The following is a 27,984-nucleotide window of genomic DNA, read 5'->3' on the forward strand; positions in this document are numbered from 1 at the left end:
CACAGACTTAAAAGGAAGGCGATGTAACAAGAGAGAAAGAAGGGCCCATCATTTCCACTTTTGGGTATTTATTTGAAGAAACCCAAAACACTTCACCAAAAACACATACTCATTCGTATGTTCATTGCAGCACTATTTACAAAGGCCAGGACATGGAGCCAACCTAAGTGTCCATTGATAGATGATTAGATAAAGAGGTGGTGCATATATACAACAAAATATGGTTAAGCCACACACAGAAAAATAAAATCTTGCCATTGGCAACAACATGGATGGAGAGTATGATTCTGAGTGAAATATATCAGACAGACAAAGACAAATGCCAGGTAATTGCACTTACAAGTGGAATCTAAAAAATAAGGTAATTGAGCAGAACAGAAGCAGACTCATAAATACAGAGAACAGACTAATGGTTGTCAGAATGGAGGGGGTTCAGTGGGACGGGTGAAAAGTTTAAGGGATTAAGAAGTATGGGGATATAAAGTGCAGCACAGAGAATATACTCATTAATATTGTAATAACTACAATGGTATGAGGCGGGGACTAGATTTATTGGGGGGATGACTTTGTAAAATAAATAAATGTCTGATCACAGAATTGTACACATTAACCCAATATTGTACATCAACTGTTACTGGACAGTAAAAAATAATTTAAAAAAGATAAGTATGTAGAGTTCATTATACAATGGATTAATTTCTTATCTGTCCTTAATGGAAATGGAAAATTAAAAAATATAATACCTCCCATGATGACCAGGAAAGTGCACAAAGACACTCCTGCTACATTCCCAAGTGTCATGAGCCCAGGAAAGTGACCTGTGAGGGCTGAGTTGGCCTCTTCTTTAAGGAACAGCAAGTTCACTTAAGAGAATTAGAGACACAGAACCTGTGATGACTGAGGTGTGGTGAACTGGCAAACACTCTCTCAAAGGAGCATGAGCTTCTCCCTCAAGGAAAGTCAACAGGCAGTGGACACCTGACAGCACTTGCTGTCTGGATGGAATGGAAACTCTCAGAGGAAACCCAGGGTTTTGCAAACGTGTGTCTCCCCAGGGCAGCCAGACAGCTTCCCAGAGCTGACGACCATTTCCAGTGGAGTCTGCGGTAACGTGAACAAGTGTGATTTTTTATAATGTGTCATTAAATGCACCAACACTGGAAGATCTCTATCATTCAGCGAGACAATGCATCACTTTCCAATAATCCTGCATCAATACAAGAGCCACTGAAGTAACGTAACAGAATAGGAAACACTCAATGGTGTAGTTTCAGGTTCCACTTTTCAAAGAGCTTCTCATGAACTACCACTCAGGTAGCTTTCATGTACTATCAAAGCTGAATACCCACACTTATCTCAAAAGGTTATTAAAAATGCTCCTCCTCCATATCTGTGTGAGGCTGTATATTTCTTCGTATACTGCAACCAAAATAACAGGTTAAAATGCAGAAGCAAATGTGAAAATCCAGCAGACTTCTAATGATAGAGAAGAACTGAGACTTGCAAAAACGTAAAATGTAAGAGATTGACTCTTCTCACTACCCTGTGTATTTAGGAAATATTATTTTTTCATAAAAGGTTATTTCTGTTAACATTATAGGTTATTAATATTTTCTAAATGAATTAATTTTTTCATACTGTTTTATTCCTTGTATGGTAAATATTGATAGTTATAACCCACACAAACAAAATTATTTGGGTGTCGGGAGAGACCCCCAAATTAAACAGCCTGTGGGTCGGGACTCAGGGAGACAGCGGGACAGAGTTCTCCGTGCAGGAGGAGAGCTTGGGGCAGAGTCCTGGGTCTCCAGGCCTGGCTCCCAGGGTCTCAGCCCAAAGACCGAGTTTGGAGCAGGGACTCTCAGTGCTGGGGTGTGCCCTTCTCCTTGGCGGTTCGCTTCTGCATCTCCCGGGTCCTCCCGCCTGGATACTCATGATGCTGTCCCAGTTCTCACTCCCATTGGGTGTTCTGACTCCACACAAGCCAATCAGCGTCACTGTGGTTCCGGGTGAAAAACCTTCACGCAGTAAACTCACTCATTCCCCGCAGACGCTCAGCTCCGGTCATGGATTCTGGAGCCCTTGTGCTGCTGCTCTCGGGGGCCCTGGCCGTGACCCTGACCCAGACCTGGGCCAGTGAGTCTGGGGTCAGGAGGGAACAGCCTCTGCGGGACAGAGGCCAGGGGACCCAGAGGGGCGCAGGAGCAGAGCACAGCGTGTCTGCACCACCCCAGGCCCAGACCCCTGACCCCCTCTGGCCTTGGCCCCGCCCCTCCCTCCGGTCGCCGCCCCTTTGGGTCTCCAGCGCCCCCTGCTCCTCTCGACCTGACAGCTGACTCCGGACCCCTGTCCTCCCCGCCCCTAGGGCCCCACCACCTGAGAATCTTCAGCACCGTCCTGTCCGGACCAGGCAACGGGAAGGACAGGTACATCGGGGCCGGCTTTATGGACGACACAGAGACCCTGAAGTATGACAGCGACGCGCTAAACCCCGGGCTGGAGCCGCTGCTACCGTGGCTGGAGCAGCCGCAGGTGGAGCAGGTGGACCCACATTTGTGGGAGGAGCAGACACGTGTTTGCAAGGGTAACCAACACACTTTCCGAGTGGCCCTGAAAAACCTGCGCGCCCACTACAACCAAAGCGAGGATGGTGAGACACGTGAGCCCGGGTCCAGGCGCGACCCCCACTCCCACAGACGATCCTGGGTTCACCTGAGTCACCCGGTCCGAGGGGCACCACGAGGCTGTGGGGCCCCTCCGCCCCCAAACGATAGGAGCAGCGGGGATTTTGACCTGATATCATTTACATCCACTTTAGGTTTAATCACCGCGGGTCTCCTTGCTACTTACTGTCCCCTGAGCAGGGCTAAGTGGGAGGGACTAAGAGGGGAGGAACTGACCTCCCATCTGGGGTCAGTGTCGCACACCCACCAGGAAATGACCGGCTGCTTCGTGGGGTCGGACTGGAGCTTCCTGCGCGGGTACACTAAGCTCGCCTACGACGGCGCCGACTACCTCACCCTGAACCTGGACCTGCCCTCCAAGACAGTGACGGACTCTTCGGCCGAGATCATGTGGCACAATTTGATACCGAACCTTGATGTGGACTCATGGAGGTTCAGAGTGGAGGACCTGTGCCTGCGCTGGTTACACGTCTATGTGAAGAAAGGGAAGGAGATGCTGCTCCGAACAGGTGCCCGGGCGCGGGCCTCCCCAAGGAGGGGGTCTGTGGGCTGGGGCAGCTTCCCACACGGAAAGGAGGGGAATCGGCCAGTGTCACAATGTCCTTCCTGCTCGGGAGAGGGAAGAGACCCCCAGGTCTTCTTATTGTGTGACTCACCCGCCAGCCCAGCTTTCTCTAAAGGACAGTAAGGGACCCAGCCTCTCCCTGAAACACCCCACAGCGGGTCCCTCACACCCTGCAGCACCTGGGGCACCAGGACCCTCTCCCTGGTTCTCTGGGTGAGGACATATATGGAACCCTGATTTGTGCTTTTCTGTCATTTAGCCTCCACCTGAGTCTGTGTTCCACGGTCCTCCCCAACCCCCGAGACCTGGACACTCCTACCCTAGGTTCTCACCCTGATTCTGGAAATTTTCAAGAAATAGGACATTATCCCAGATGCCTCTGTCCAGGCTGCTGACTGAGCGGTACACTCCCTTCCCCCACCCCAGTGGTCCTGTCCACTCTCAGGGTGGTCACATGAGCACTGCTGGAGTGTCCCATCACCATGCAAAATTCCTGAATTTTCTTATCCTTCCCTCAGACCCTCCAAAGACACACGTGACCCACCACCCCATCTCTGACCATGAGGTCACCCTGAAGTGCTGGGCCCTGGGCTTCTACCCTGCGGACATCACCCTGACCTGGCAGCGTGATGGGGAGGACCTGACCCAGGACATGGAGCTGGTGGACACCAGGCCTGCAGGGGACGGAAACTTCCAGAAGTGGGCAGCTGTGGCCGTGCCCCCTGGAGAGGAGCAGAGATACACCTGCCATGTGCAGCACCAGGGGCTGCCTAAGCCCCTGACCCTGAGATGGGGTGAGGAGGGGGTGTGGGCACAGAGCCTCTCTCTCCTCAGGGTGTCCCTGAGCAGGGGCAGGACTCAAGCCTCAGGTTGATCTCTCACCTTCCCCTCGCAGACCCCCCTCCTCAGACCATCATCATCATTGTGGGCATTGCTGCTGCCCTGGGTCTCCTTGGAGCTGTGGCTGCTGGAGCTGTGATGTGGAGGAGGAAGTGCTCAGGTGGGCAAGGGGTGGGGCTGAGTTCCCTGTCCCCTGGGGGTCAAGCTCAGGTGGAAGTTTGCTCTGCCTGGATAATGGGCATTGCGTCCCCACACGGGTCCTTGTCCATCTGGGGCCTGTTTCCTAACAGTGACTCTTTAGTGAGGCCCAGGGAAAAGTGAGGGACACATTTATCACCTGATGGTTCTAGTGATGGGGACTGATTCCCAGCTGTCACAGGTCAGAGGGGACAGTCCTTCCTAAGGACAGATGTCCAGACAGGTGGTTGGTCCAGTCTCCACACTAGGGCTTCCCCATATTTCCTGATCCTACCCTGGGTGTTCAGTCACAGTTCTGGAAACTTCTCTGTTCTTCAGGAGTGTGGGCTCCTTTAGGGTCACGGGACCCAGCCTCCCCCCTGACTTCTCACAGAATGTTTTCTTCCCACAGGCAGAAGCAAGAAAAGCAACACTCACACTGCCTGTAAGTCTGGGTGTTGGGGAGGTGACATCTGGGACCTTTGGGAGAGTGTGGGCTGGAGTCTGTGAGGGGGGCTCCCCTACCCAGTAACTCTGCTGTGTGTCTTCCCCAGGCAGTGACAGTGCCCAGGGCCCTGGTGTGTCTCTCACAGCTCCTGATGGTGAGATTCTGAGGGCAGAAAGTGAGGGACATTGGGACCAGGGACACAACTGGGTTTTGGGGACATTCTGAGTATGTGGTGGCTATGGGAGAATGTGACACTTGTGATACTGACCTGAATTTGTTCACAATAACTTCCTTTGCAGGGTGACAGGGCTCATTTCTCTGAGAGTTGGTGTAAAAAGAGTCATTGCAGCCTCCCCTTGGGACTTTAAGGGTCCCTGACTGCTGTTTGTTCACCCAGCATCAGAATGTTATTTAATCATCTCAATGTCTCTGCATTACTTTAATATTAGTGATATATATATAAATAAAGCAGAAATGTTGATTAAAAACTCCAAGCTGTATTGTTTCTGGTAGGTGTTATTCTAGAAATACTTCATCCCATTTATTAAGGTCTTTGATTCACTTGAAGTTCATACACTTACCATGGGGTGTGTTGACACCCGCGGAGAGACGGACTCTGTGTCACAGGACAAGGGCACCTCACAGATCCCCAGTGATGCTCCCTGTGACCACCTGTGCTCCACACACTATTCAGGATTTCTTCCCACACATCTGACTGTGACCTTCTGAACTCCTTAGCCATGGCTGGTTGAGTCCCCTGATTCTAACCAAGGGCAGCCTTGTCACCTAGGAGTCTCCCCAAGCTTCTGTGCCCCTTCTTGTAGACCTCAGGATTGTCCATGTGGAGTCAGAGAGCTGACCAACCTGAAGGTGAGGAACACCTTCTTAAGGCAGAAACTGTTGCAGCAACCACTGTCCTTAATCCACTGCAGACACTGCTTTCATTCTGCAGATGCTGAGTCCTGGAAGGTCATGGCCAAGGAGGCCATGTCCTTTGTGGCTTCCTCTGAGAGTTCCTGCCCAAGAAAGAGCCCTCAGGCCACAGGGTCATTCTGGCTGCTGAGCTGAGAACAGAATCAGGAGACAAGGGACCAGCGAGGCAAGAGGGAAAGGTGTGGGAAGCTCCCAGGGTTCCAGGCTGCAGGTGCTGGGTGTTCTGATGGGGCTGTGAGTGGTGGAAACAGTGGGAAGGGACTGGACACTGAATGCATTTGGAAGATGGATTTCACAGCATTTCCTAGTGATTCAATCTGGGGTGTGGGAAAGGAGTGAAGGAGGACACCCCATATTTGTGCTGTGCCAGCAGAAAGATGGGGTTATATCAGCAGAGATGGGGAAGTCTCTGGCAGGAGTATGTGTGGGGGAGGGGTGAGCATTTCAAGCATTCAGGTGAAGAGAAGGTCAAGGTGTGGCATCTGTTACAAACACCACTAAGGAGTCAGGTTGGACAGATGAGTATGGAGACCTTGAGGAGAAATGTCTAGGCAGGAAACACAGACTAGGAGGTGATGGTACGAGAATGACATTAAAGCCATGAGTGTGGATGAGGCCACCAAGCAAGCCAGGACTGTGGAAGAGGACAGAACAAGGACTGGACACTGTACCTCCCTGTACTGACAGTGGTGACATTGGTCACCACTGGTCACTCATCCACATTGCTGACATCTAGGTCTCCCCATCATACAGTCACCATTTGGTGTTTGTCATTTATGAGTAATTTACAGGGAGACATTGTGAGATTGTCCTGCTGTGCCCTTCACCACTTCCACACTCACCTTCCTTAGTCCCTCTCATAACTTCTACCCAAGTCAGTAAAAATATGATGGTTGTCTCATAACTGTCCTCAACATTTATTACTAGAATGTAAAGTACACCTTAGGAAATATAGTAAATAATATTATCATTATTATGTGTGGTATCAGATGGGAACTAGAAGTATCAGGGATATTACCGAATAAGCTATATACATGTTTCATATGCATATATTTTAACTCATGGACACAGACAACACATAATAATATGGTGGCAGGGGTTGGTGCAGGTGGGAGAGGGAATGTGGGGATAAATATTGATGGGAAAAGTAAAAAGAAAAAACTATTTTAAGTTTGAAAAGGTACTACCTTAGACATCATGCCCAACATTCTGACAGCATTTTGTGGAGATATTTGTGTAGTTTTTAACAAGCCCACAAGCCATCCTGATCTCAGAAAGATTTTGAACCACACAATTCTGTGATGGACTAGGGCCCAGATTGGGCAAAGGACTTCAATGCATGTTTAAGGGTTTTTTGGTTTTTCACTGGGGAAGGTAACATAGTTTATACGTTGTCATATGATATGAAAGGTCCAGCGTTTTCTCTACGGGCGGGGGGGGGGGGTAGAGTCAAGTGGAAGATTGAGAAAGTGGCCCTCAGTTCAACATCATGAAAATCTCGGAATACATGCCCTCTGGGATTATCCCCCTGAGTGATTTCTGAAGCTTAATGGAGCCCAAAATTTTCTAATTAAAACATAAAAGTATTTTAATATGAGATACTGGGGGCTCATTTTGTTTCAGGAAAAGCCACGGAACACACCAGAAGTGTGAGCAGCAAGAGCTGTGGGACTACAATGCACAGAAAGACCAGCCTGGGTCACAGGGATGACAGTGTGAGGGGCTTGGGGACAGGGTTCTGAGAAGAGAAGGAACTGGAGAAAAAGGGCCAGTGGGAAACACCATGACATGAGCTCCTGGCCCAGATGTCCCTGCACCCCAATGACATGTGACTATAAGCTCATCTCCACCCCCCCCAGGAACATAGGACACTTTCTCTGCCTCCTGCCCATGGCCCCTGAAGGCATCTCTGTAATGGCCACCACTGTCCCCAGTCACCAGATGTACCTCAGGATGATCTGCATTAGACATGTTTCCTCTACATTAGAGACACCCCAGGCTCCCCATGCAGACAGTGTTACTGATGGAACAAATGGCATAGTGGCATCACTGCGGGAAGGGCAGGACCACACACTCTGTCCCTGTAACTGGGGTCAGGATTCGTCCTGCCTGACCTGTCCCAGCACAGAGCTGTGGAGCTCAGACCAGCCAGGTAGGGGCTCCCTGGAGTCCACTCTCAGGGCAGAACTAGGAGGGGTCATCCCAGGAGGGACTGGGAGCTGAGGGTGGGCAGTGCCCTTAGCAGGACTGTGCTGAGCCTGCCTGGTCCTGAGCTGCCCCTCATACCTGGGCTGGGCAAGTTTGAGAAGGAAGTGTAGGGGGTGTTTCAGGAGGGTCCCTGCAGGTCCCTGTGCCCTGGAGTCCCCCTCAGTGAGAAAAAGGGTTTTCTTCCCTGGGAACCTGGGTGCAGCTTTATTGCCAAGTATTTAGAGCTGGGTTGAGGACAGGAGTGTGACTTGACATGCACTATTCGGTTATGACTTAAAAATCCCTGATCGTTAAATAAGACCCAATGACAGACACACACGCAGCTACAGACAGAAGGACACAGAGAAGTGTCTGCCCTTCAGTGACACCCCACACACACTTTTCCTGTTTCAAATCCCCCAGCAGGAGGTGCTGGCCTCGAGTTTCTGCTGGGACATCGTCACTCTCTTGTGTGGTTACTGTGTGTGTGAGTGTCACTCGTGTTTCTGTCTCTCATTGAATGGGGACACCCTTCTGACCTCTCATAAACTGAGGCATCAGGGAGAAAAAATTATTTGGATTGAGATGAAGTCTCGTTATTTTCCAAGTCTGCCAGAATGGATGCACGTGGTGAAAATAATTAAATATGACTTTTTAAAAAATACAATTATGAATAAGAGAATACCTACTTGCAGTAATTCAACAGTGTGCTTTATATTCAGAAATATCAATGTTCTTCTCTCACATCAATGTTTCTCTCCCTTCCTCCCTCTCAGAAAGCAATGAAAAAAAAAAAGTCCTATAGTGAGGATTAAAAAAAGATAAAAAGGAAAGAGAAAGTTTATTTTAGGAGGCAGCACCAAAGGCTTAGTAACAGGTGAGTTGATTCTCCAATGCCTCTATGGTATGGGTTGTAAAAGGCACTAAGGGACTTATACTCCAGGTGTCCATTGATTGGTTAGCACTAGGTAGGATTCAGGGCAGTTGACCATTGCATCTGGTCCTATGTCAGCAATGAGGCTGTTCTGTCTGTTTTCCCAAGTTCATTTTATGACTCACCCCAGAGTCTAATTCTTCATAAGTACATATCTGAGCACATCAGATATTTAACAACGTTCATCTCTGCACACACCTGTCCTCAGCCCTCAGTCCTGCCACAGGTGGGCAGGGTCCCTGAACACCTGGAGTTGTCGGACATCCTGGCAGTTGGTCACCTCCTCTCAGGCAGCCCTGGCCTCTCCTGTTCTGGAAACCCTGCCACCTGGATTCTACATGTTCCTCTTTTTTTCGTTTACTCCCTCCTTTTTTCCACCTTGGTAGTATTTCCCAAACAGAACGTGAGAAGTTAACCATGAAAACCCTAAGCGCATGCAGAAACTGTAGGCTACCCTAGCCCTTATTCACATCTTGACTGGATATAGAACTCTGTGTGGGAAATAATTTTTTTTTCTGAAGAAAGGAGGAAGCATTGCAAGAATGTCTTCTAGCCTCCATGCCCATGTTTGCTGCCTGTTCAAGTTTTCAAGGTCCCTCCACCCTCTTTCTCAAATTCCACTGTGTTGTGTCTCGGTGTGGGTCTGTTTTTATCTACTGTAGTAAGAATTTGTTCAGGCCATTCAAACTGTAATTTCTTATCTCTAAGCTTTGAGAAATATTCATGAAAATGTTAAAAATTATTTCCTACTCATCATTATTTTTAGACAGACATTATAAACCTGTAGGGATCTCTTGACTGGCAGACTAATAGGTCTTTTCTCCTGTTTCCCCACACTATTCTATTTCTATGACTTAGTAGGAGAATGACATGGATCTTCCAGTTCATCTACTCAATTGTTAATTTCTACAATAATATTTTTAATTTCCAAGAGATCTTTTCTGTTGTATGATTGTGCATAATTGTTCTGTATTAGATGCCATTATCTTTTACATCTTTCAGATTGGATGGAGACCAGTGGAAGGGGACCTGTAGGTCTCCAGCTTATCCACTTCTGTGATACCAGGAACTTTCCCTCACAGCACTGGGTCATGATCACATTTCTCTGTGTCATTTCTGCTAATGGCCCATCTCCCCCATGGCAGTGCCAGACTCACAGAGCCAGGGTTCCATCCCTGCTCTCCACTCTGTCTCCAGATCCTAACTAATCCTGAGACAGTAGAGGCCTTGAAATCCATGAGGGATGACAAATATGATTGAGGTTTCAACAGCTACCTTACACTGACCCTCAGTGTCCTCCTGAGCTGAGCCTAGCAGCCTCCTATCATAGAACATTCTGGAACATTGCAAAAACTTCACATGCATGTAGTGCAGAGTCAGAGTGAGGCAGAAAAGTAAGAATCTAGGAAAATTCCTGGGCAAGTGGGATGTAGAAATGGAGACCAGAACATAAAAGTCAAAATTCTGCCCAAGATGGAGGCACAGGTAGACACACTGTGCCTCCTTGCACAACTCAAAAAGGACAACAACAAATTTAAAAACAAAACACAATTAGAACTGACAGAAAACCAAACTGGATGGAAGTCTGAAAACCAAGGAGTTAAAGAAAAACATTCATTCAGAATGGTAGCAGAAGTAGAGGTAAGTAGTTGGCGGGGAAAGGACTCCTGGCACGGCAGCAGCTTGAGAACCGGGGCAGGAGGTGGCTGCCACAGCTGACAGTCTCACGTTTGCATGAGGATAAACAGGGAAGAACACCTGGGGAGCAAGACAGACTGCCCAACCCAGAGTCTCAGCACAGGGAAATAAAGCCTCAAATTCTGGCTGAAAACACGTGTGGTGGTTGAGGCATCAGTGGGAGAAAATCCCAGCCATAAAGGAAAGTGCTGCTGGAGAGATCCACAGGGTCCTAGAATGGACACAGACCCACCCACCTTGGAATCAGCACCAGTAGGGCCCAAGTTGCTTCTGAGTATCAAGCAGAGAAAGTGACTGAAAGCCAGCAGAGAGCTGAACAAGCAACTCCCCCACATACAACACCACAGACTCCTTCCCCCCATACAACACTACAACAGAGCGACCTGTAGTTGCCCCACCCTGGTGAATACCTAAGGCTCCACCCCTTACTACCTAACAGGTGGACTGAGACAAAAAAAATAAATGGCCCAAATGAAAGAACAGAAAAATCTCCAGAAAAATAGAGGAAGAAGTGAAGGCTATGAAAAGTGAAATAAAGGAAAATGTATAGAGAACCAGCCGCGACAGGAAGGAAACCAGGACTCAAGATCAACAGTATGGACCAGAAGGAAGAAATAAACAGTCAATCAGAACAGAAGGAAGAAACAAGAATTTTTAAAAATGAGTAAGCCTGAGGAACCACAGGACACCTTTAAACATTCCAACATCTGAATCATAGGGGTGCCAGAAGGAAAACAGAAAGAGCAAGAAAGGAAAAACTTACTTTAAAAAAATAATGGAGAACTTACCCAATCTGGCAAAGGAAATAGACTTCCAGGAAGTCTAGAAATCACAGAAAGTCCCCAAAATTTGCACTTAAGGAAGCACGCACCAAGGCGCATCATAATTACACAACCCAAAATTAAAGACAAGGAGAGAATCTTAAAAGTAGCAAGAGAAAATGAGACAGTGACCTACAAAGGAGTTCCCATAAAACTGATTTCTCAGTCAGTCTGATTTCCCATCAGCTGATTCCTCAAAAGAAACTTTTCAGGCAAGAAGGGGCTGGGAAGAAGTATTCCCAGTCATGAAAGGCAAGGTCCTACATCTAAGACAACTCTATCCAGCAAAGCTTTCATTTAGAAAGAAAGGACAGGTAAAGTGCTTCTCAGATGAGGTCAAGTTAAAAGAGTACATCATCATCCAGCCCTTATTATATGAAATGTTAAAGGGACTAATCTAAGAAAAAGAAAGTGATCAAAACTACGAACAGTAAAATGACAATGAGCTCACAACTATAAACAACAAAACCTTAAAAAAAAACAAAAAAACAAAAACAAACTGAGCAAACTACTAGAACAGAACAGAAGCACAGAAATGGAGATCCCACAGAGGGGTATCAGCTGGAGGTAGAGGGAAGAGGATGGGGGAAAAGGTACAGAGAATAGAAGCATAACTTGTAGGTAGAAAATAGACAGGGGGAGGTTATGAATAGTATGGGGAATGGAGAAGCCAAAGGACTTATATGTACAACCCATGGACATAAACTAAGGCAGGGGGATGTGGGTGGGAAAGGGGGGTGCAGGGCATAGGGGGATAAAGCAGGGTGATGGGACAACTGTAATAGCATAATCAATAAAAATATTATTACAAAAATAAACATTTAAGTCGGCCAAAGTGTCTGAACAACTTGCAGCCCACTGGTGAATAGAAAGACCTTCTCTCTCCTAAACAAGGACAAGTGAGAAAAAATGATTTTGCCTTTCTTCCTCCCCAAACAGACAATAAATAGATTAAATCACCGTGGTTGGGGAAAATAAACAACAGAGACCAAATTAGTGGCATTTATGCCAGAATAACACAAGAACAGATGAAGTCAGGGGAATAAATAGCAAAACAAACAAAAAGCAAAAGGCATTGCAGCTGGACAGACCAAAGATAAAAGTAAAACAGTGACTAGAGAATAATTTCAACCCCCCCATGTACTGATTTTGATGCAGCAACATATTAAAACACCCATGAAAGCTGATGAATATTCTGCTGACACCTTTCCCTAAATTCCTCGCCCTGAGAAAAGAGACAAAAACCCTCCAGAAAGAGACCTGGGGCAGCTCACTCCAGATCACACCCACACCCCCCTGTCAGACATGAACTTCCTTCTGTCCTTCTGAGCTCTAAAGAGCCCTTGACATTTTCAGCCAGGAGAGCAACAGCAGCTGGTCTCAGCTCATGCCCCATCTTGACTTTATGTTCCCCTTTTCCCTGACTCTCCAGTGAGCTGACAGCAGCCCCACTTTGGCTCACTCCTCTCCTGTAACGTTCCCAGGAACCAGAGCAGACCCACCTAGGCTCTCTCCAGTTACTTATTCTACCCCTAAGTCTTTCCTTAGTGGTCACTGTCCCAACTTTCATAAGTGTACTTTCAAAATCCCCTGGACTTGGGTTCTGAAATATTTTCCAGAGGACGTCAAGCACCCACACACCACATACCACACTCCACAGACTGTCCTGAGGCAGAACCACTCAGGCCCAGGCCTGTCTGGTGACAACAGCTGCCAAGGGACCCAGTGAAAGTGGGTCATCAAGGATCTGAGGGAAAACCCCCTGTGTTCACCGAAGCTCCACCACCCAGAACATCTGTGAGTCTCCTTCCCCCCGTTCTCCACAAGGATCCTATACCAAGTGTCCCTTGGGTTTGATCTGAAGATTACACTTGACCCTCTATGTAGATCCTATGGTGTCACTGCCTGAGACACATTAAGCGATTCTCTATCCATAATTACCATCGTTCTGTTGATTGGAGCATTTAGAGACATGCCATCCTTTTCCTTTTATAAAACCACAATACAAGAAACATCCTTGAATATATATTTTTCAGGACATGTGTCATTATCTTCTTAGGATAAATTCCTAAAAGGAATTTCTATGTCAAAATGTAACAACAATATTAACTAATCTTTCGTGGGTGTGCTGTATTTTGTGGATGTATCGAAGACCCTCACAGAAAAATGAAGGCAGCAGAGTTGTATAGAAACTAAAATTGATCGTCATTTGTAATTGAAAAATAAAAAACATTAAAAAAAGATAAGTATGTCTTGAATTCATGATGCAAATGGATTAATTTCTTAACTGTCCTTAATGGAAATGGAGAATTAAAAAATATAATTACCTCCTATGATGACCGGGAAAATACACAAACACACTTCTGCTACATTCCCAAGTGTCATGAGCCCAGGAAAGTGACCTGTGAGGGCTGAGTCGGCCTCTTCTTTAAAGAACAGCAAGTTCACTTCAGAGAATGAGAGACACAGAACCTGTGATGACTGAGGTGTGGTGAACTGGCGAACACTCTCTCAAATGAACGTGAGCTTCTCCCTCAAGGAAAGTCAATGGGCAGTTGACACCTGACAGCACTTGCTGTCTGGATGGAGTGGAAGCTCTCAGAGGAAACCCAGGGTTTTGCAAACGTGTGTCTCCCCACAGCAGCCAGACAGCTCCCCAGAGCTGACGGCCATTTCCAGTGGGAACGGTAATGTTAACAAGTGTGATTTTTGATGATGTGTCATTAAATGCACCAACACTGGGAGATCTCCATCATTAGTGAAACAATGCATCACTTTCAAATAATCCTGCATCAGTACAAGAGCCACTGAAGTCATGTAACAGAATAGGAAACACTCAATGGTGTAGTTTCAGGTTCCACTTTGCAAATAGCTTTTCAGGAACAACCACTTGTGTAGCTTTAGTAAATGATCAAAGGTGAATACCCACACTTAATCTGAAAAGGTTATTAAAAATGCTCCTCCTACATATTTTTGTTAGGCTGTATGTTTGTACATATACTGAAATGAACATAACAGATTAAACACAGGAGCAAATATGAAATTCCAGCCAACTTCTACTTACACAGACAGGCACTGAGACTTGTAGAAAACTGTAACAAGCAGTTCCACTCTTTTCACTTCCTCATTTACTTGGGGAATAGTTACTTTTCATAAAAGTATTATTTCTCTTAACATATCATTGGTTATTAATATTTTTCCCAACGAATTAATTTTTTCAAACTGTTTTATTCCTTGTGAGGTAAATATTGATAGCTATAACCCACACAAACAAAGGTATTGGGCGAGTCCTTCCTATTTTGTAAGACTATATAGATGTTCTGACACCAAATTGTTTGAGAGTCGCTGAATAGAACAGCAGGTGGAACGCAGCGAAACGGGGCGGGGTGAGGGGCGCAGAGGCAGAGGAGGAGGGTTGGGGCAGAATCCCGGTCCCCAAGCCAGTCCTCAGGGTGTCAGCCCGAGGACCGAGTCTGGGGCGGGAACTCTCAGAGTTGCGGTGCGCCCTTCTCCCTCGGTTTCCCTTCCCCTTCTCAAGGCTCCTTCTGCCTGGATACTCCTGACGTTCTGCTGCGATTCTGGTTTGTGTGTCCCAACTCGACACGAGCCAATCAGCGTTACCGTGGTTTGGAGTATAAAATCCTGCCTTAGTACCCGAGTTCTATCTCCTTAGCAGCTCAGGGTCTGGGTGATGGGGCCCCAACCTCTTCTCCTGCTGCTCTCAGGGGCCCTGGCCCTGACCAAGACCTGGGCGGGTGAGTGCCGGGTCGGGAGGGAACGGCCTCTGCAGGGCCGCAGGGAGGGGACCCAGAAGGGGCGCAGAATCCTGGAACCTGGATGCGCGTCCCCAGACCCCGGTGCCCGGACCCCGGACCCCCACCTGTACCCTCCCCTCCTCCAGCCCCCACCCACATTCTCAACCACCGAATCCTTAACTGTTTCCTGGGAGGTCAGCCGCTACTGTCCACACCTCACACTCAAGACGCGTGTGCTCCGTGTCCCCAGGCCCACACACGCTGAGACATTTCGGCACCTTAATGTCCAGACTCGGGAAGTCCCAGTACATCGGGGTCGGCTACGTGGACGACACGGAGGTCCTGCGGTTCGACAGCGACCTCCCGCACCCAAGGGCGCAGCCGGGGTTGCTGTGGAAGGAGCAGCCGTGGGTGCAGCAGGAGGATCCACATTTTTGGGAGGAGCAGACCCGGGTCTGCAAGTACTGCGAACAGTTTTCCGGAGCAAAGCTGAATAACCTGCGCTCCTACTACAACCAGAGCGAGGACGGTGAGCCCCGCGCACCGGGATCCGGGCACAACCCCCATCCCCACTGAGGGGCAGGAGTCTCCCGGAATCTGTGGGTCTGAACATCCCCCCAGGGCCGCGGGATCCGCCCTGCGCCCATCCCGGGAGCAGCCTGCGGGGATCCTAACCCAGTCTTATTTTCACTCAGTTTGCGTTTAATCCCCGCGGGACGGGTCGGGTCTCCACTGGCCGGGTGCAGGGCACTTCTGTCCTCCAGCGGGGCTGACTTTAGGGAGTGGTCAGGGTCTCACACCTTCCAGATTGTTTCTGCCTGCGTCGTGGGGTCGGGCGGGCGCTTCCTCGGCGGGTACGGTCAGTATGCCTACGACGGCACCGAAACCTTCACCCTGAACTTGGAGATGAGTTCCACAACCCAAGCCAACAAGACCGCCCAGATCAGCATACTGCGCAATTTGTTGCATCAAGATGATGTGGAGGGTTGGAGGGCCTACCTGGAGCACACCTGCGCAAACCGGCTCCGCCTGTTCCTGGAGAAGGGGAAGGAGACCCTGCTCAGAGCAGGTACCGGGCCAGCCGTTCCGGAGGAGGGGGTCTGTGGGCTGGGGCGGCTTCCTACAAGGAGAGGAGGGAAATGGGGCAGTGTCAGAATGTCCCTCCTGCTCGGGAGGGGGAACAGACTCCCACGTTTCCTTATTCTGTGACTCAGCCTTGGGCCCAAGTTCCTCTAAAGGACAGTAAGGGACCCAGCCTCTCCCTGAAACACCCCACAGAGGTTCCCTCACGCCCTGCAGCTCCTTGGGGCACCAGGATGCTCTCCCTGTTTCCAGAACTGAGACCCTCTTTAGAGGCATGACTCCGGGTTTGCTGAGTCATCAGCCTCCACCTGAGTCTGTGTCTCCCCTTAGAGACCTGGACGCTCCTACCCTAGGTTCCACCCTAATTCTGGAACTTTCCAGGAATTGGAGATTATGCCAGTTGCCTCTGTCCAGGCTGGTGTCTGGGTGGTGCACTCCCTTCCCCCACCCCCACTGTCCTGTCCACTCTCAGGGTGGTCACATGAGCACTGCTGGAGTGTCCCATGACCATGCAAAGTCCCTGAATTTTCTCCCCCTCCCCTCAGAGCCTCCAAAGACACACATCACCCACCATCCCATCTCTGACCATGAGGTCACCCTGAGGTGCTGGGCCCTGGGCTTCTACCCTGCGGACATCACCCTGACCTGGCAGCGTGAAGGGGAGGACCTGACCCAGGACATGGAGCTTGTGGAGACCAGGCCTGCAGGGGACGGAACCTTCCAGAAGTGGGCAGCTGTGGCCGTGCCCCCTGGAGAGGAGCAGAGATACACCTGCCATGTGCAGCACCAGGGGCTGCCTGAGCCCCTGACCCTGAGATGGGGTGAGGAGGGGGTGTGGGCACAGAGCCTCTCTCTCCTCAGGGTGTCCCTGAGCAGGGTCAGGACTCAGGCCTCAGGTTGACCTCTCACCTTCCCCTCTCAGAACCCCCTCCTCAGACCACCATCACCATCATGGGCATTGTGGGCATTGCTGCTGCCCTGGGTCTCCTTGGAGCTGTGGCTGCTGGAGCTGTGATGTGGAGGAGGAAGTGCTCAGGTGGGCAAGGGGTGGGGCTGAGTTCCCTGTCCCCCTGGGGGTCAAGCCCAGGTGGAAGTGTGCTCTGCCTGGTTAATGGGCATCGTGTCCCCACACAGGTGCTTGTCCATCTGGGGCCAATTTCTTAACACTGACTCTTTAGTGAGGCCCGTGGGAAAGTGAGGGACAAATTTATCACCTGATGGTTCTAGTGATGGGGACTGATTCCCAACTATCTCAGGTCAGAGGGGAAGTTCTCTGCTGAGGACAGATGTGCAGAGTGGTGGTAGGTCCAGTCTGCACACATGTACTTTCCCCATGTTTTCAGATCCTAATGTGAGTGTTGAGTCTCAGTTCTGGGACCTCCCCTTGCTTTAGAATATGGGGCTCCTCTAGGGTCACGGGACCCAGGCTTCCCCCCAACTTCTCACAAAACATTTTCTTCCCACAGGCAGAGGCAGGAAGAGCTACACCAAGGCTGCCTGTAAGTCTGGGTGTTGGGGAGGTGACATCTGGGACCCTTGGGAGAGTGTGGGCTGGAGTCTGTGAGGGGGGCTCCCCCACCCCGTAACTCTGCTGTTGTGTCTTCCCCAGGCAGCGACAGTGCCCAGGGCTCTGATGTGTCTCTCGCAGCTCCTAAGGGTGAGACCCTGAGGGCCAGGAGTGGGGGACATTGGGACTGAGGGACACAGCTGTGTTTTGGGGATGCTCAGAGTGGGACATTCTGAGCATGTCATTGGCTGTGGGAGAATGTGACCTTTCTGAGGCTGACCTGAATTTGTTCACAATAACTTTCTTCCAGCGTAACAGAGCTGCTTTCTACAGGAGTTGTTGTGAAAACAGTCACTGCAGCCTCCCCTTCAGACTTTAAGGATTTCTGCTCTTTCTGCATTTAGCATTGGAACGTCATGTATATATAATAAATCAAATGTGATAAAGAGTAAAAGCTCCAAGGTGCATTGTTTCTGGTAGGCATGATTCCATTTACGCCTTCACCCTGTTTCTTAAGCTGCTCTAAGTCACTTTACGTTCATAAACTTACCAGGAGGCATGGAGACAACCTGGGAGGGACAGACTATGTGCCATGGGACAGGGAGACTGCACTGCTCCCCAGTGATGCTCCTTTTGACCACCTGTGCTCCATGCACTGTTCAGGATTTCTTCCTGTAGATCTGAATGTAACCTTTTGGAACCTCTACCTATGGCTTGTTGAGTCTCCTGATTCTAACCAAGTGCTACTTTGTTGCCTAAGAATCACCCCAAGCTTCTAGCCCTCCCTCATGTAGACCTCAGCGGTGTCATGTGGGGTTCAGAGAGCTGACCAATCACAAGGTGAGGACACCTGCTTAAAGCATGAACTGTTTCAGTGTCCACTGTTCTTAATCCACTGCAGACACTGCTCTCAATCTGTGCATGCTGAGTCCTGGAAAGCCATGGCCAAGGAGCCCATGTCCTTAGTGGCTTCCTCTGAGAGTTCCTCCTCAAGGGAGAGCCCTTGGGCCACAGGGTCAGTGCGACTGCTGAGCTGAGAACAGAATCAGGAGACCAGGGACCAGCGAGGCAGGAGGGAAAGGTGTGGGAAGCTCCCAGGGTTCCAGGCTGCAGGTGCTGGGTGTTCTGACGGGGCTGTGAGTGGTGAAAACAGTGGGAAGGGACTGGACACTGAATGCATTTGGAAGATGGATTTCCCAGCATTTCCTAGTGATTCAATCTGGGGTGTGGGAAAGGAGTCAAGGAGGACACCCCATATTTGTACTGTGCCAGCAGAAAGATGGGGTTATATCAGCAGAGATGGGGAAGATGCTGGCAGGAGTATTTGTGAGGGAGGGGTGGGCATGTCAAGCTTTCAGCTGAAGAAAAGGTCAAAGTGAGACGTGTGTTTAAAACACCAGTGAGGAGTCAGGTTGGACAGATGAGTGTGGGGTCTTTGAGGAGAAATGTCTGGGCAGGAGACACACACTTGGAGGTGATGCTACAAAAATGGCATTTAAATCCGTGAGTGTGGATGAGGCCACCAAAGGAGCCTGGGCTGCAGAAGAGGACAGAACGAGGACTGGACACTGCACCTCCCTGTCCTCACAGTGGGGACATTCATCCTGGTGACTCACCCAGGTTGGTGTTGGCCATGTTTCTTCATCATACGGTCACCATTTACTGATTGTTATTCATTAGTAATTTACAGGGAGATGTTCTGAGATTGTCCTGCTGTGCCCTTCACCACTTCTACACTCACCCTCCTTAGTCTCTCTCATACCTTCAGCCTAAGTCACCGAAAATATGCTGGTTGTCCTGTGTCAGCCCCGGACATTTCTCAGTAAGATGTAGAGCACTGCACAGGGACAGGAGGCTGATATCGTGTGACTACAAATGGTGTCAGATGGGTACTGGATTTATCAGAGAGATTATGTAATAAGACACATATACATATATGTTTAATCCCTCCATTTTACAGCTGAAACCAATACAATACTGTATGCTAAGTGTAACTGAACAAATTTTAAAAATTAACTCATGAAAACAGATGACAGTGTCGTAATTGCGTGTGGGGAAGGGGTGGGATGTGAGAAGAGGGTAAATGGTGATGGAAAGAAATACAGCAAGAAAATAATAATTTTAAGTTTTAAAAAATGTGCTAAGTTGACCAGTATGAGGTACTTCAAGACAGAGTTTGGACAAGAGAAGGAGCTGAAGGAACAGGCCCAGTGAGAAACACCCTGAAGAGAGCTCCTGGCCCAGACGTCCCTGCACCGCAATGACATGTGATTCTAAGTTCAGCTCCTCCCCAGGAACAGGGGACACTTTCTCTGCCTCCCCCACTGCTCCTGAGGGCATCTCTGTAATGGCCATCGCTGGCCCCAGTCACCAAATGTGCCAGAGGGTGATCTGCATGGGACAAGTTTGCTCTCCTTTAGAGACACCCCAGGCTCCCCACACAGACTGTGTCACTGACAGAAGAGGTGACATGATAGTGGCACCTCTGTGGGGAGGTCAGGACCACAAATTCTGTCCCTGTAACTGTGGTCAGGAGCCGTCCTGCCTGATCTGTCCCTGCACAGAGCTGTGGAGGTCAGACCAGCCAGGCAGGGGCTCCCTGGAGTCCACTCTCAGGGCGGAATCAGGAGGGGTCAGCCCAGGAGGGACTGGAACCTGTGGGTGGGCAGTGCCCTGGGCAGGACTGTGCTGAGCCTGCCTGATCCTGAGCTGCCCCTCCTGCCTGGGCTGGGCAGGTTTAAGGGGGAAGTGTAGCGGGCGTTTCAGGAGGATTTCTGCAGGTCCCTGTGCCCTGGAGTCCCAGTCAGTGAGAAAAAGGGTTCCTGTCCCTTGGGAACTTGGGTACAGCCTTGTATGGCCAAGTATTTAGGGCTGGGTGTGAAGACAGGAATGTGCATTGACATGCACTATTTGGTTATGACTTAAAAATCCCTGATCATGAAATAAGATCCAATGACAGACACACACGCAGCTACAGACAGAAGAACACAGAGAAGTGTCGGCCCTTCCGTGACACCCCACACACACTTTCCCTGTTTCAAATCCCCCAGCAGGAGGTGCTGGCCTCGAGTTTCTGCTGGGACATCGTCACTCTCTTGTGTGGTTACTGTGTGTGAGTGTCACTCGTATTTGTCTTTCATTGCATGGGGACACCCCTCTGACCTCTCATGACCTGAGGCAGCAGGGAAGAAAAACTTATTTGGATTGAAATGAAGTCCCATTATTTTCCAAGTCTGCCAGAATGGGTGCATGTGGTGAAAACCATTAAATATGACTTTTTTAAAAATACAGTTATGAATAAGACAGTACCTACTTGCAGTAATTCAACAATATGCTTCATATTCAGAAATACTGATGTTTCTCTCTCACATCAATGTTTCTCTCCCTTTCTCCCTCTCAGAAAGCAATGAAAAAAAAGTGCCCTATAGTGAGGATTAAAAAAACATATAAAAGAAAGAAAAAGTTTATTTAAGGAGGTGGCACCAAAGACTGAGTAACAGGTGAGTTGATTCTCCAATGCCTCTAGGGTATGGGTTGTAGAAGGCACTAAGAGACTTAGGCTCAAGGTCAGCACTGGGATTCAGGGTGGTTGATCATTGCATCTGGTCCCATGTCAGCATTGAGGCGATTCCATTTGGTTCCCAAATTCATTCCATAACTCACCCCAGAGTCTAAATCTTCATAAGTACATATCTGAGCACATCAGATATTCAACTACTTTCTTTTTTTTTTAATTTTATCATTTATCAGGAGAAGAAAAAATCATGCCCCCAACAGAGGCTAGATATTCAACTACTTTCATCTCTGCACACACCTGTCCTCAGCCCTCAGTCCTGCCACATGTGGACAGGGTCCCTGAACACCTGGAGTAGGCAGACATCCTGGCAGTTGGTCACCTCATCTCAGGCAGCCCTGGCCTCTCCTGTTCTGGAATCCCTGTCACCTGGATTCTACATGTTCCTCTTTTTTTTGTTTACTCCCTCCTTTTTTCCACCTTGGTAGTATTTCCCAAACAGAACGTGAGAAGTAAACTATGAAAACTCTAAACACATGCAGAAACTGTAGGCTACCCTAGCCCTCATTCATATTTTGACTGAATATAGAACTCTGTGTGGGAAATAATTTTTTCTGCAGAAAGTAGGAGGCACTGCAAGAATGTCTTCTAGCCTCCATGCCCATGTTTGCTGCCTGTTCAAGTTTTCAAGGTCCCTCCACCCTCTTTCTCAAATTCCACTGTGTTGTGTCTCGGTGTGGGTCTGTTTTTATCTGCTGTAGTCAGAATTTGTTCAGTCCATTAGAACTGTAATTTACCTGTAAACTTTGAGAAATATATCATGAAAATGTTAAAAATCATTTCGTACTCATCATTATTTTTAGACAGACATTATAAACCTGTAGGGATCTCTTGACTGGCAGACTAATAGGTCTTTTGTCCTGCTTCCCCACTCTTTTCCAATTGTACCACTTAGTAGGAGAACAACATGGATCTTCCAGTTCATCTACTGAATAATTTATTTCTATGATGATATTTTTAATTTCCAAGAAATCTTTTCTGTTGTATGATTGCGCATAATTGTTCTGTTTCAGATGCCATTATCTTTTACATCTTTCAGATTGGATGGAGACCAGTGAAAGGGGACCTGTAGGTCTCCTGGTCATCGGCTTCTGTGATACCAGGAACTTTCCCTCACAGCACTGGGTCATGATTACATTTCTCTGTGTCATTTCTGCTATTGCCCATCTTCCCCATGGCAGTGCCAGACTCACAGAGCCAGGGTCCTATCCCTGCTTTCCAGTCTGTCTCCAGATCCTAATTAATCCTGAGACAGTGGAGGCCTTGAAATCCATGAGGGATGACAAACCTGACTGAGATTTCAACAGCTACCTTACACTGACCCTCAGTGTCCTCCTGAGCTGAGCCTAGCAGCCTCCTATCATAGAACATTCTGGAACATTGCAAAAACTTCACATGCATGGAGTGCAGAGTCAGAATGAGGCAGAATAGTAAGAATCTAGGAAAATTCCTGGGCAAGTGGGATGGGGAAATGGATACCAGAACATAAAAGTCAAAATTCTGCCCAAGATGGAGGTACAGGTAGACACACTGTGCCTCCTTGCACAACTCAAAAAGGACAACAACAAATTAAAAAACAAAACACAATCAGAACTGAGAGAAAATTGAACTGCATGGAAGTTTGACAACCAAGGAGTTAAAGAAGAACCATTCATTCAGAATGGTAGGAGGGGTGGTCATGAGTAGCCAGAGTGGAGAGGACTCATGGCAAGGCAGCAGCTTGAGGACTGGGGCCAGTGACAGCTGGCAGAGTGGGCAGTCCCACATTTGTGTGTGAATAAATCAGGAGGAACACCTGGAGACCAGACTGTCCAACCCAGGGTTCCAGTTCAGGGAAATAAAGCTTCAGACCTCTCACTGAAAACACCTGTGGGGGTTGAGGCAGCAGTAGGAGGAAATCCAAGCCACACAGGAGAGTTCTGTTGGAGAGACCCACAGGGTCCTAGAAAGTATACAAACCCACCCACCTGGGAATCAGTACCAGAAGGGTCCATTTGGCTGTAAGTAGCAGAGGAAGTGACTGAAAGCCAGCAGAGAGCTGAACAAGCAATATTGATCCCTCTCAGACCCTTGCCCCACATACAACAACCTAAGGCTCCACCCCTTACTACCTAAGAGTCAGACTGAGACCAAAAACAATGGCCCAAATGAAAGAACAGGAAAATCTCCACAAAAAAATGCAACTAAGTAATGAAGTGATAGGCAACCCATCAGATAGACAGTTCAAAACACTGGTATTCAGGATGCTCACAGAAATTACTGAGTATGGTCTCCATATAGAGGAAAAAGTGAAAACTATAAAAAGGAAAATGAAGGAAAATGCACAGGGAACCAACAGTGTCAGGAAGGAAACCAGGGCTCAGCTCAACAATATGGACCTGAAGGAAGAAACAAACAGTCAACCAGAACAGAATGAAGAAACAAGAATTCAAAACAATGAGCAGAGGCTTAGGAACCAGAGGGACACCTTTAAATGTTCCAAAATCCGAATCATAGGCATGCCAGAAGAAAAAGAGGAAGAGCAAGAAATGAAAAACTTATTTGAAAAAAATAATGAAGGAGAACTTCCTCAGTCTGACAAAGGAAATAGACTTCCAAGAAGTCCAGGATGCAGAGAAAGTCCCCAAAAAGTTGGACCCAAGAAAGCACACACCAAGGCACATCATAATTACATTGCCCAAGATTAAAGGGAAGGAGAGAATTTTTTAAATTTTATTTTATTGATTATGCCATTACAGTTGTTCTATTTCCCCTCCTCCGTTCCCCACCACCCTGCACACCCCTCCCCCCCATTCTCCCCCCTTTAGTTCATGAACACATGTCTCAAATTCTTTAGATTCTATATTTCCCCTACTATTCTTACCCTCCCCCTATCTATTTTCTATCTACTGTCTATGCTACTTATTTTCTGTACCTTCTTCCCCCTTCTCCTCCTCCCACTCCCCTGTTGCTAACCCTCCTTGAGATCTTCATTTCTATGTTTCCACTTCTGATCTAGCTGTCCTTTTAGTTTGCTTTTGTTTTAGGTGTGGTTGTTAATAACTGTGAGTTTGTTGTCCTTTCACTGTTCATGTTTTTTTAACTTCTTTTTCTTAGATAAGTCCCTTTAACATTTCATATAATAAGGGCTTGGTGATGATGAACTCCTTGAATTTGATCTTATCTGAGAAGCACTTTATCTATCTTTCTATTCTAAATGAAAACTTTGCTTGATAGAGCAATCTTGGTTGTAGGTCTTTGGATTTCATGACTTGGAATACTTGTTTCCAGCCCATTTTTGCCTGTAAGGTCTCTTTTGAGAAATCCACTGACAGTCTGATGGGCACTCCTTTTTAGGTGACTGTCCCCTTATCTCTTGCTGCTTCTAGGATTCTCGCCTTCATTTTAATCTTGGCTAATATAATGATGATGTGCCTTGATGTGTTCCTTCTTGGGTCCAACTTCTTTGGGACTCTCTGAGCTTCCTGGATTTCCTGGAAGTCTATTTCCTTTGCCAGATTGGGGAAGTTCTCTTTGATTATTTGTTCAAATAAGGATTCCACTCGTAGCTATTCCTCTTCCCCTTCTGGTACCCCTATAATTCGGATGTTGGAGTGTTTAAAGATGTCCTGGAGGTTCCTAAACCTCTCCTCATTTTTTTTTTGAATTTTTGTTTCTTCATTCTTTTCTGCTTGGTCATTTTTTCCTTCCTTCTGGTCTGCTCCCTTGATTTGAGTCCCAGTTTCCATCACTATTGGTTTCCTGTGCATTACCATTCATTTCAATTAGTTTAGCCTTCATATGTTCCTCTAATTTGTGACTAAAATCAACCAGTTCTATGAGCATCCTGATCACCAGTGTTTTGAACTGTGCATCTGAAAGTTTGGCTATTTCTTCATCACTTAGATTTATCGGCTCTGGGGCTCTGAGTTGTTCTTGATCCATGTTTTGATCTGTTCTTGCCTGTTACATATGAGGAGAGGCGCCTTGGTGTTTACCGGGGCGGGGCCACCCAGGTCGCAGGTTTGTGATGCTATATGTAGGGGCAGGGTCAGAGAGGGACAATGGCGGTCCTCTCTGCTCGCCCAGTCTGCCTCACCGCTCGCCCCCACTTGCTTATCCAAGCACAAATGTGCGAGTCTGCCACCCTGCACCAGTCGCCTGGGCCTGCGGGATCTGTCTCAACACTCACCTCTTCACTGGTTTATCTGCGTGCAAATGCGTGACTGACTGCAGACAGCCAGCAGCACCTCTTCCCTGGGTTCTGCCCGTAGCTAGCCCACACCTGGGATCCTCACCCCTGGCTGCCTGTGCACCACCCAGATCTTTTTTGCCCAACCAGCTCCACTGCTGGTTTCGCCCCTCTCACAGATTTAGCTGAGTGGTTCATTATTTCCGGACTCCGTATTCGATTTTCTGTGTGGTTTGATTATGTTTATTGTTGTTAAAACTTTGTTGTTTTTTAGATTTGGTTGTGCGAGGATGAAAAATGTTCCCACCTACACCTCCATCTTGGCGGAAATCCCAGGAGAGAATCTTAAAAGCAGCAAGAAAAAAAGGAGACAGTTACCTACAAAGGGGTTCCCATAAGACTATCAGCTGATTTCTCAAAAGAAATCCTGCAGTCAGGAAGGGGCTGGAAAGATGTATTCCAGGTCAGGAAAGGTAAGGACCCACAGCCAAGGTTACTCTATGCAGCAAAGCTTTTATTTAGAATGGAAGGATGGATACAGTGCTTCCCAGTTAAGGTCAAGTTAAAGGAGTTTATCATCACTAAGCCCTTATTATATAAGATGTCAAAGGGACTTATCTTAGAAAATGATTAAAATTATGAACAGTAAAATGACAACAAACTCACAACTATCAACAACAACACCTAAAAACTAAGCAAACAACTAGAACAGGAACAGAATCACAGAAAGGGAGATCTCATGGAAAGTTATCAGTGGGAAGTAGAGGGAAGAGAATGGGGGAAAAGGTACAGGGAATTAGAAGCATAAATGGTAGGTACAAAATAGACAGAAGGAGATTAAGAATAGTATGGGAAATGGAGAAGCCAAAAACTTACATGTATGATCCATGAACAGGAACTAACAGTGGGGGGAATGGGGGTGGGATGGGCATGTGCAGGGCAAAGGGGAATAAAGGGGGGAATGGGATGACTATAAGAGCATAATCAATAAAAATATTTTTATAAAAAGAACATTAAAGTTGGCCAAAGTGTCTCAACAACTTACAGCCTGGTCGGTGGATTGGAAGACCTCTCTTCTAACCAAAAACAGGTGAGAACAAATGGTTTCACCTGTGTTCCTCTCTAAACAGAGAATAAATCTATTAAATCACCCTGGTTGGGGCGAAACTAAACAGCAGAGATTAAATTAATGACATTTGTGCCAGAGATTAAATTAATGAACTCAAGGACAGATGAAGTCAGGGAACAAATAACAAAATAAAACAAAAGACAAAAAACATTACAGCTAGAAAGGGGAAAGACAAAAGTAAACAGTGAACTGACCACAGAATAATCCCAACCCCCCCCCATGTACTTATTTTGATGCAGCAACATAATAAAAACACCCCTGAAAGCTGATGGATATTCTGCTGGCACCCTCCTCTAAATTCCTCGCCCTGAGGAGAGAGATAAAAACCCTCCAGAAAGAGGCCTGGGGCAGCTCGTTCTAGAGCACCCACACGCCCATGTCAGACATGATCTTCCTTCTCTCCTTCTGAGCTCTAAGGCACCCTTGGTATTTTCAGCCAGGGGAGCAGAGGGCAGATCTCAGGCTTATCCCCCATCCTGACTTTAAGACCCCCTTTTTCCCTGACTCTCCAGTGAACTGACAGCGTGGCCCACCTTGGCTCACTTCTGTGTCCCTGAACTTCACTTCCCAGTGAGCTAACAGCTGCCTGGCCTTGAGTCACTCCTTTCCTGTAACATTCCCAGGAACCAGAGCAGTCCTGCCTAGGCTCACTCCAGTTACTTCTTCTACCCTAAGTCCTTTCTTAGTGTCACTGTCCCAGCTTTCATAAACATGCTTTCAAAATCCCCTGGACTCAGGTTCTGGAATATTTTCCAGAGGAAGTCAAGCACCCACACACCACACACCACACACCACACAACACAGGCTGTCCTGAGGCAACACCGCTCAGGCCCAGGCCTGTCTGGTGACAACAACTGGGAAGGAACCCAGTGAAAGTGAGTCATCAAGGCTCCCAGAAAAAACACCCTATGTTCACTAAAGCTCCACCACCTGGAATCTCTCTGAGTCTCCTCTCCCCTGTCCTCTATGAAAATGCTACACCAAGTGTCTAGGGGTTTGCTCTGAAGATTACAGTTGACCCTCTTTGTACATCTTATGGTGAGATCTACTTATGCTGAGAGCCACTGACTGAGACACATTAAGGAATCCTCTGTCCATAGTTACCATCATTCTGTTGATTGGAGCATTTAAAGACATTCCATCCTTTTGCTTTTACAAAATCACAATACAAGAAACATCTCTGAATAAATACTTTTGAGGACATCATCCTGTTTGCCATTATCTTCTTAAGATAAATTCCTAAAGGAGAAATTTCTGTGTCAAAATGTAAATTGCTGAGACCTTCAGGATTTTTGTCCGGGTTTTCAACCCCTTCAACCTTTACAACAGAATGTAGTCCCCGCCCTTAGGCTGAGAGGCTCACCATTTTCTTTCATCTTTGGCAAACAGATAGATGGTGGGAAACACGTGCTCTCTCAGAACATCAGCATCAGACAAAGACACCCCGAGACCAAGGCCAGGTGAGACAGACCAACACC

General features: G+C 47.7%; 2 protein-coding genes across 5 annotated transcripts in view; both read left to right on the forward strand.

Moving 5' to 3' along the window:
- The first annotated feature begins 2,054 nt into the window (after window positions 1–2,054).
- Window positions 2,055–27,984, forward strand: part of LOC119037808 (patr class I histocompatibility antigen, A-126 alpha chain-like) — a 195,358-nt gene continuing 169,428 nt past the window's right edge. Inside the window, exons 1-7 of the mRNA XM_053672010.1 lie at window positions 2,055–2,136; window positions 2,366–2,650; window positions 2,918–3,193; window positions 3,768–4,043; window positions 4,145–4,249; window positions 4,679–4,711; window positions 4,821–4,868. Of these exons, the coding sequence (XP_053527985.1) occupies window positions 2,067–2,136; window positions 2,366–2,650; window positions 2,918–3,193; window positions 3,768–4,043; window positions 4,145–4,249; window positions 4,679–4,711; window positions 4,821–4,868 (1,093 nt within the window). The 5' untranslated portion in view covers window positions 2,055–2,066. The remainder of the gene's footprint in view (window positions 2,137–2,365; window positions 2,651–2,917; window positions 3,194–3,767; window positions 4,044–4,144; window positions 4,250–4,678; window positions 4,712–4,820; window positions 4,869–27,984) is intronic.
- LOC119065882 (patr class I histocompatibility antigen, A-2 alpha chain-like) overlaps window positions 14,934–27,984 on the forward strand; it is a 35,289-nt gene continuing 22,238 nt past the window's right edge. The window contains exons 1-8 of one of the 4 annotated variants that reach the window (XM_053672019.1): window positions 14,934–15,042; window positions 15,293–15,571; window positions 15,833–16,111; window positions 16,671–16,946; window positions 17,048–17,161; window positions 17,592–17,624; window positions 17,735–17,782; window positions 17,943–18,080. In XM_053672019.1, coding sequence (XP_053527994.1) covers window positions 14,979–15,042; window positions 15,293–15,571; window positions 15,833–16,111; window positions 16,671–16,946; window positions 17,048–17,161; window positions 17,592–17,624; window positions 17,735–17,782; window positions 17,943–17,947 — 1,098 coding nt within the window. In that variant the 5' untranslated portion in view covers window positions 14,934–14,978 and the 3' untranslated portion in view covers window positions 17,948–18,080. Of the gene's footprint in view, window positions 15,043–15,292; window positions 15,572–15,832; window positions 16,112–16,670; window positions 16,947–17,047; window positions 17,305–17,591; window positions 17,625–17,734; window positions 17,839–17,942; window positions 18,081–27,984 lie in introns of those variants that run through there. The other 3 variants (XM_053672020.1, XM_037168044.2, XM_053672018.1) reach the window with 3 other exon arrangements.

The sequence above is a fragment of the Artibeus jamaicensis genome, unplaced genomic scaffold, assembly GCF_021234435.1.
Source record: "Artibeus jamaicensis isolate MK-2021 breed Jamaican fruit bat unplaced genomic scaffold, CSHL_Jam_final contig_723, whole genome shotgun sequence".
Lineage (NCBI taxonomy): Eukaryota > Metazoa > Chordata > Mammalia > Chiroptera > Phyllostomidae > Artibeus > Artibeus jamaicensis.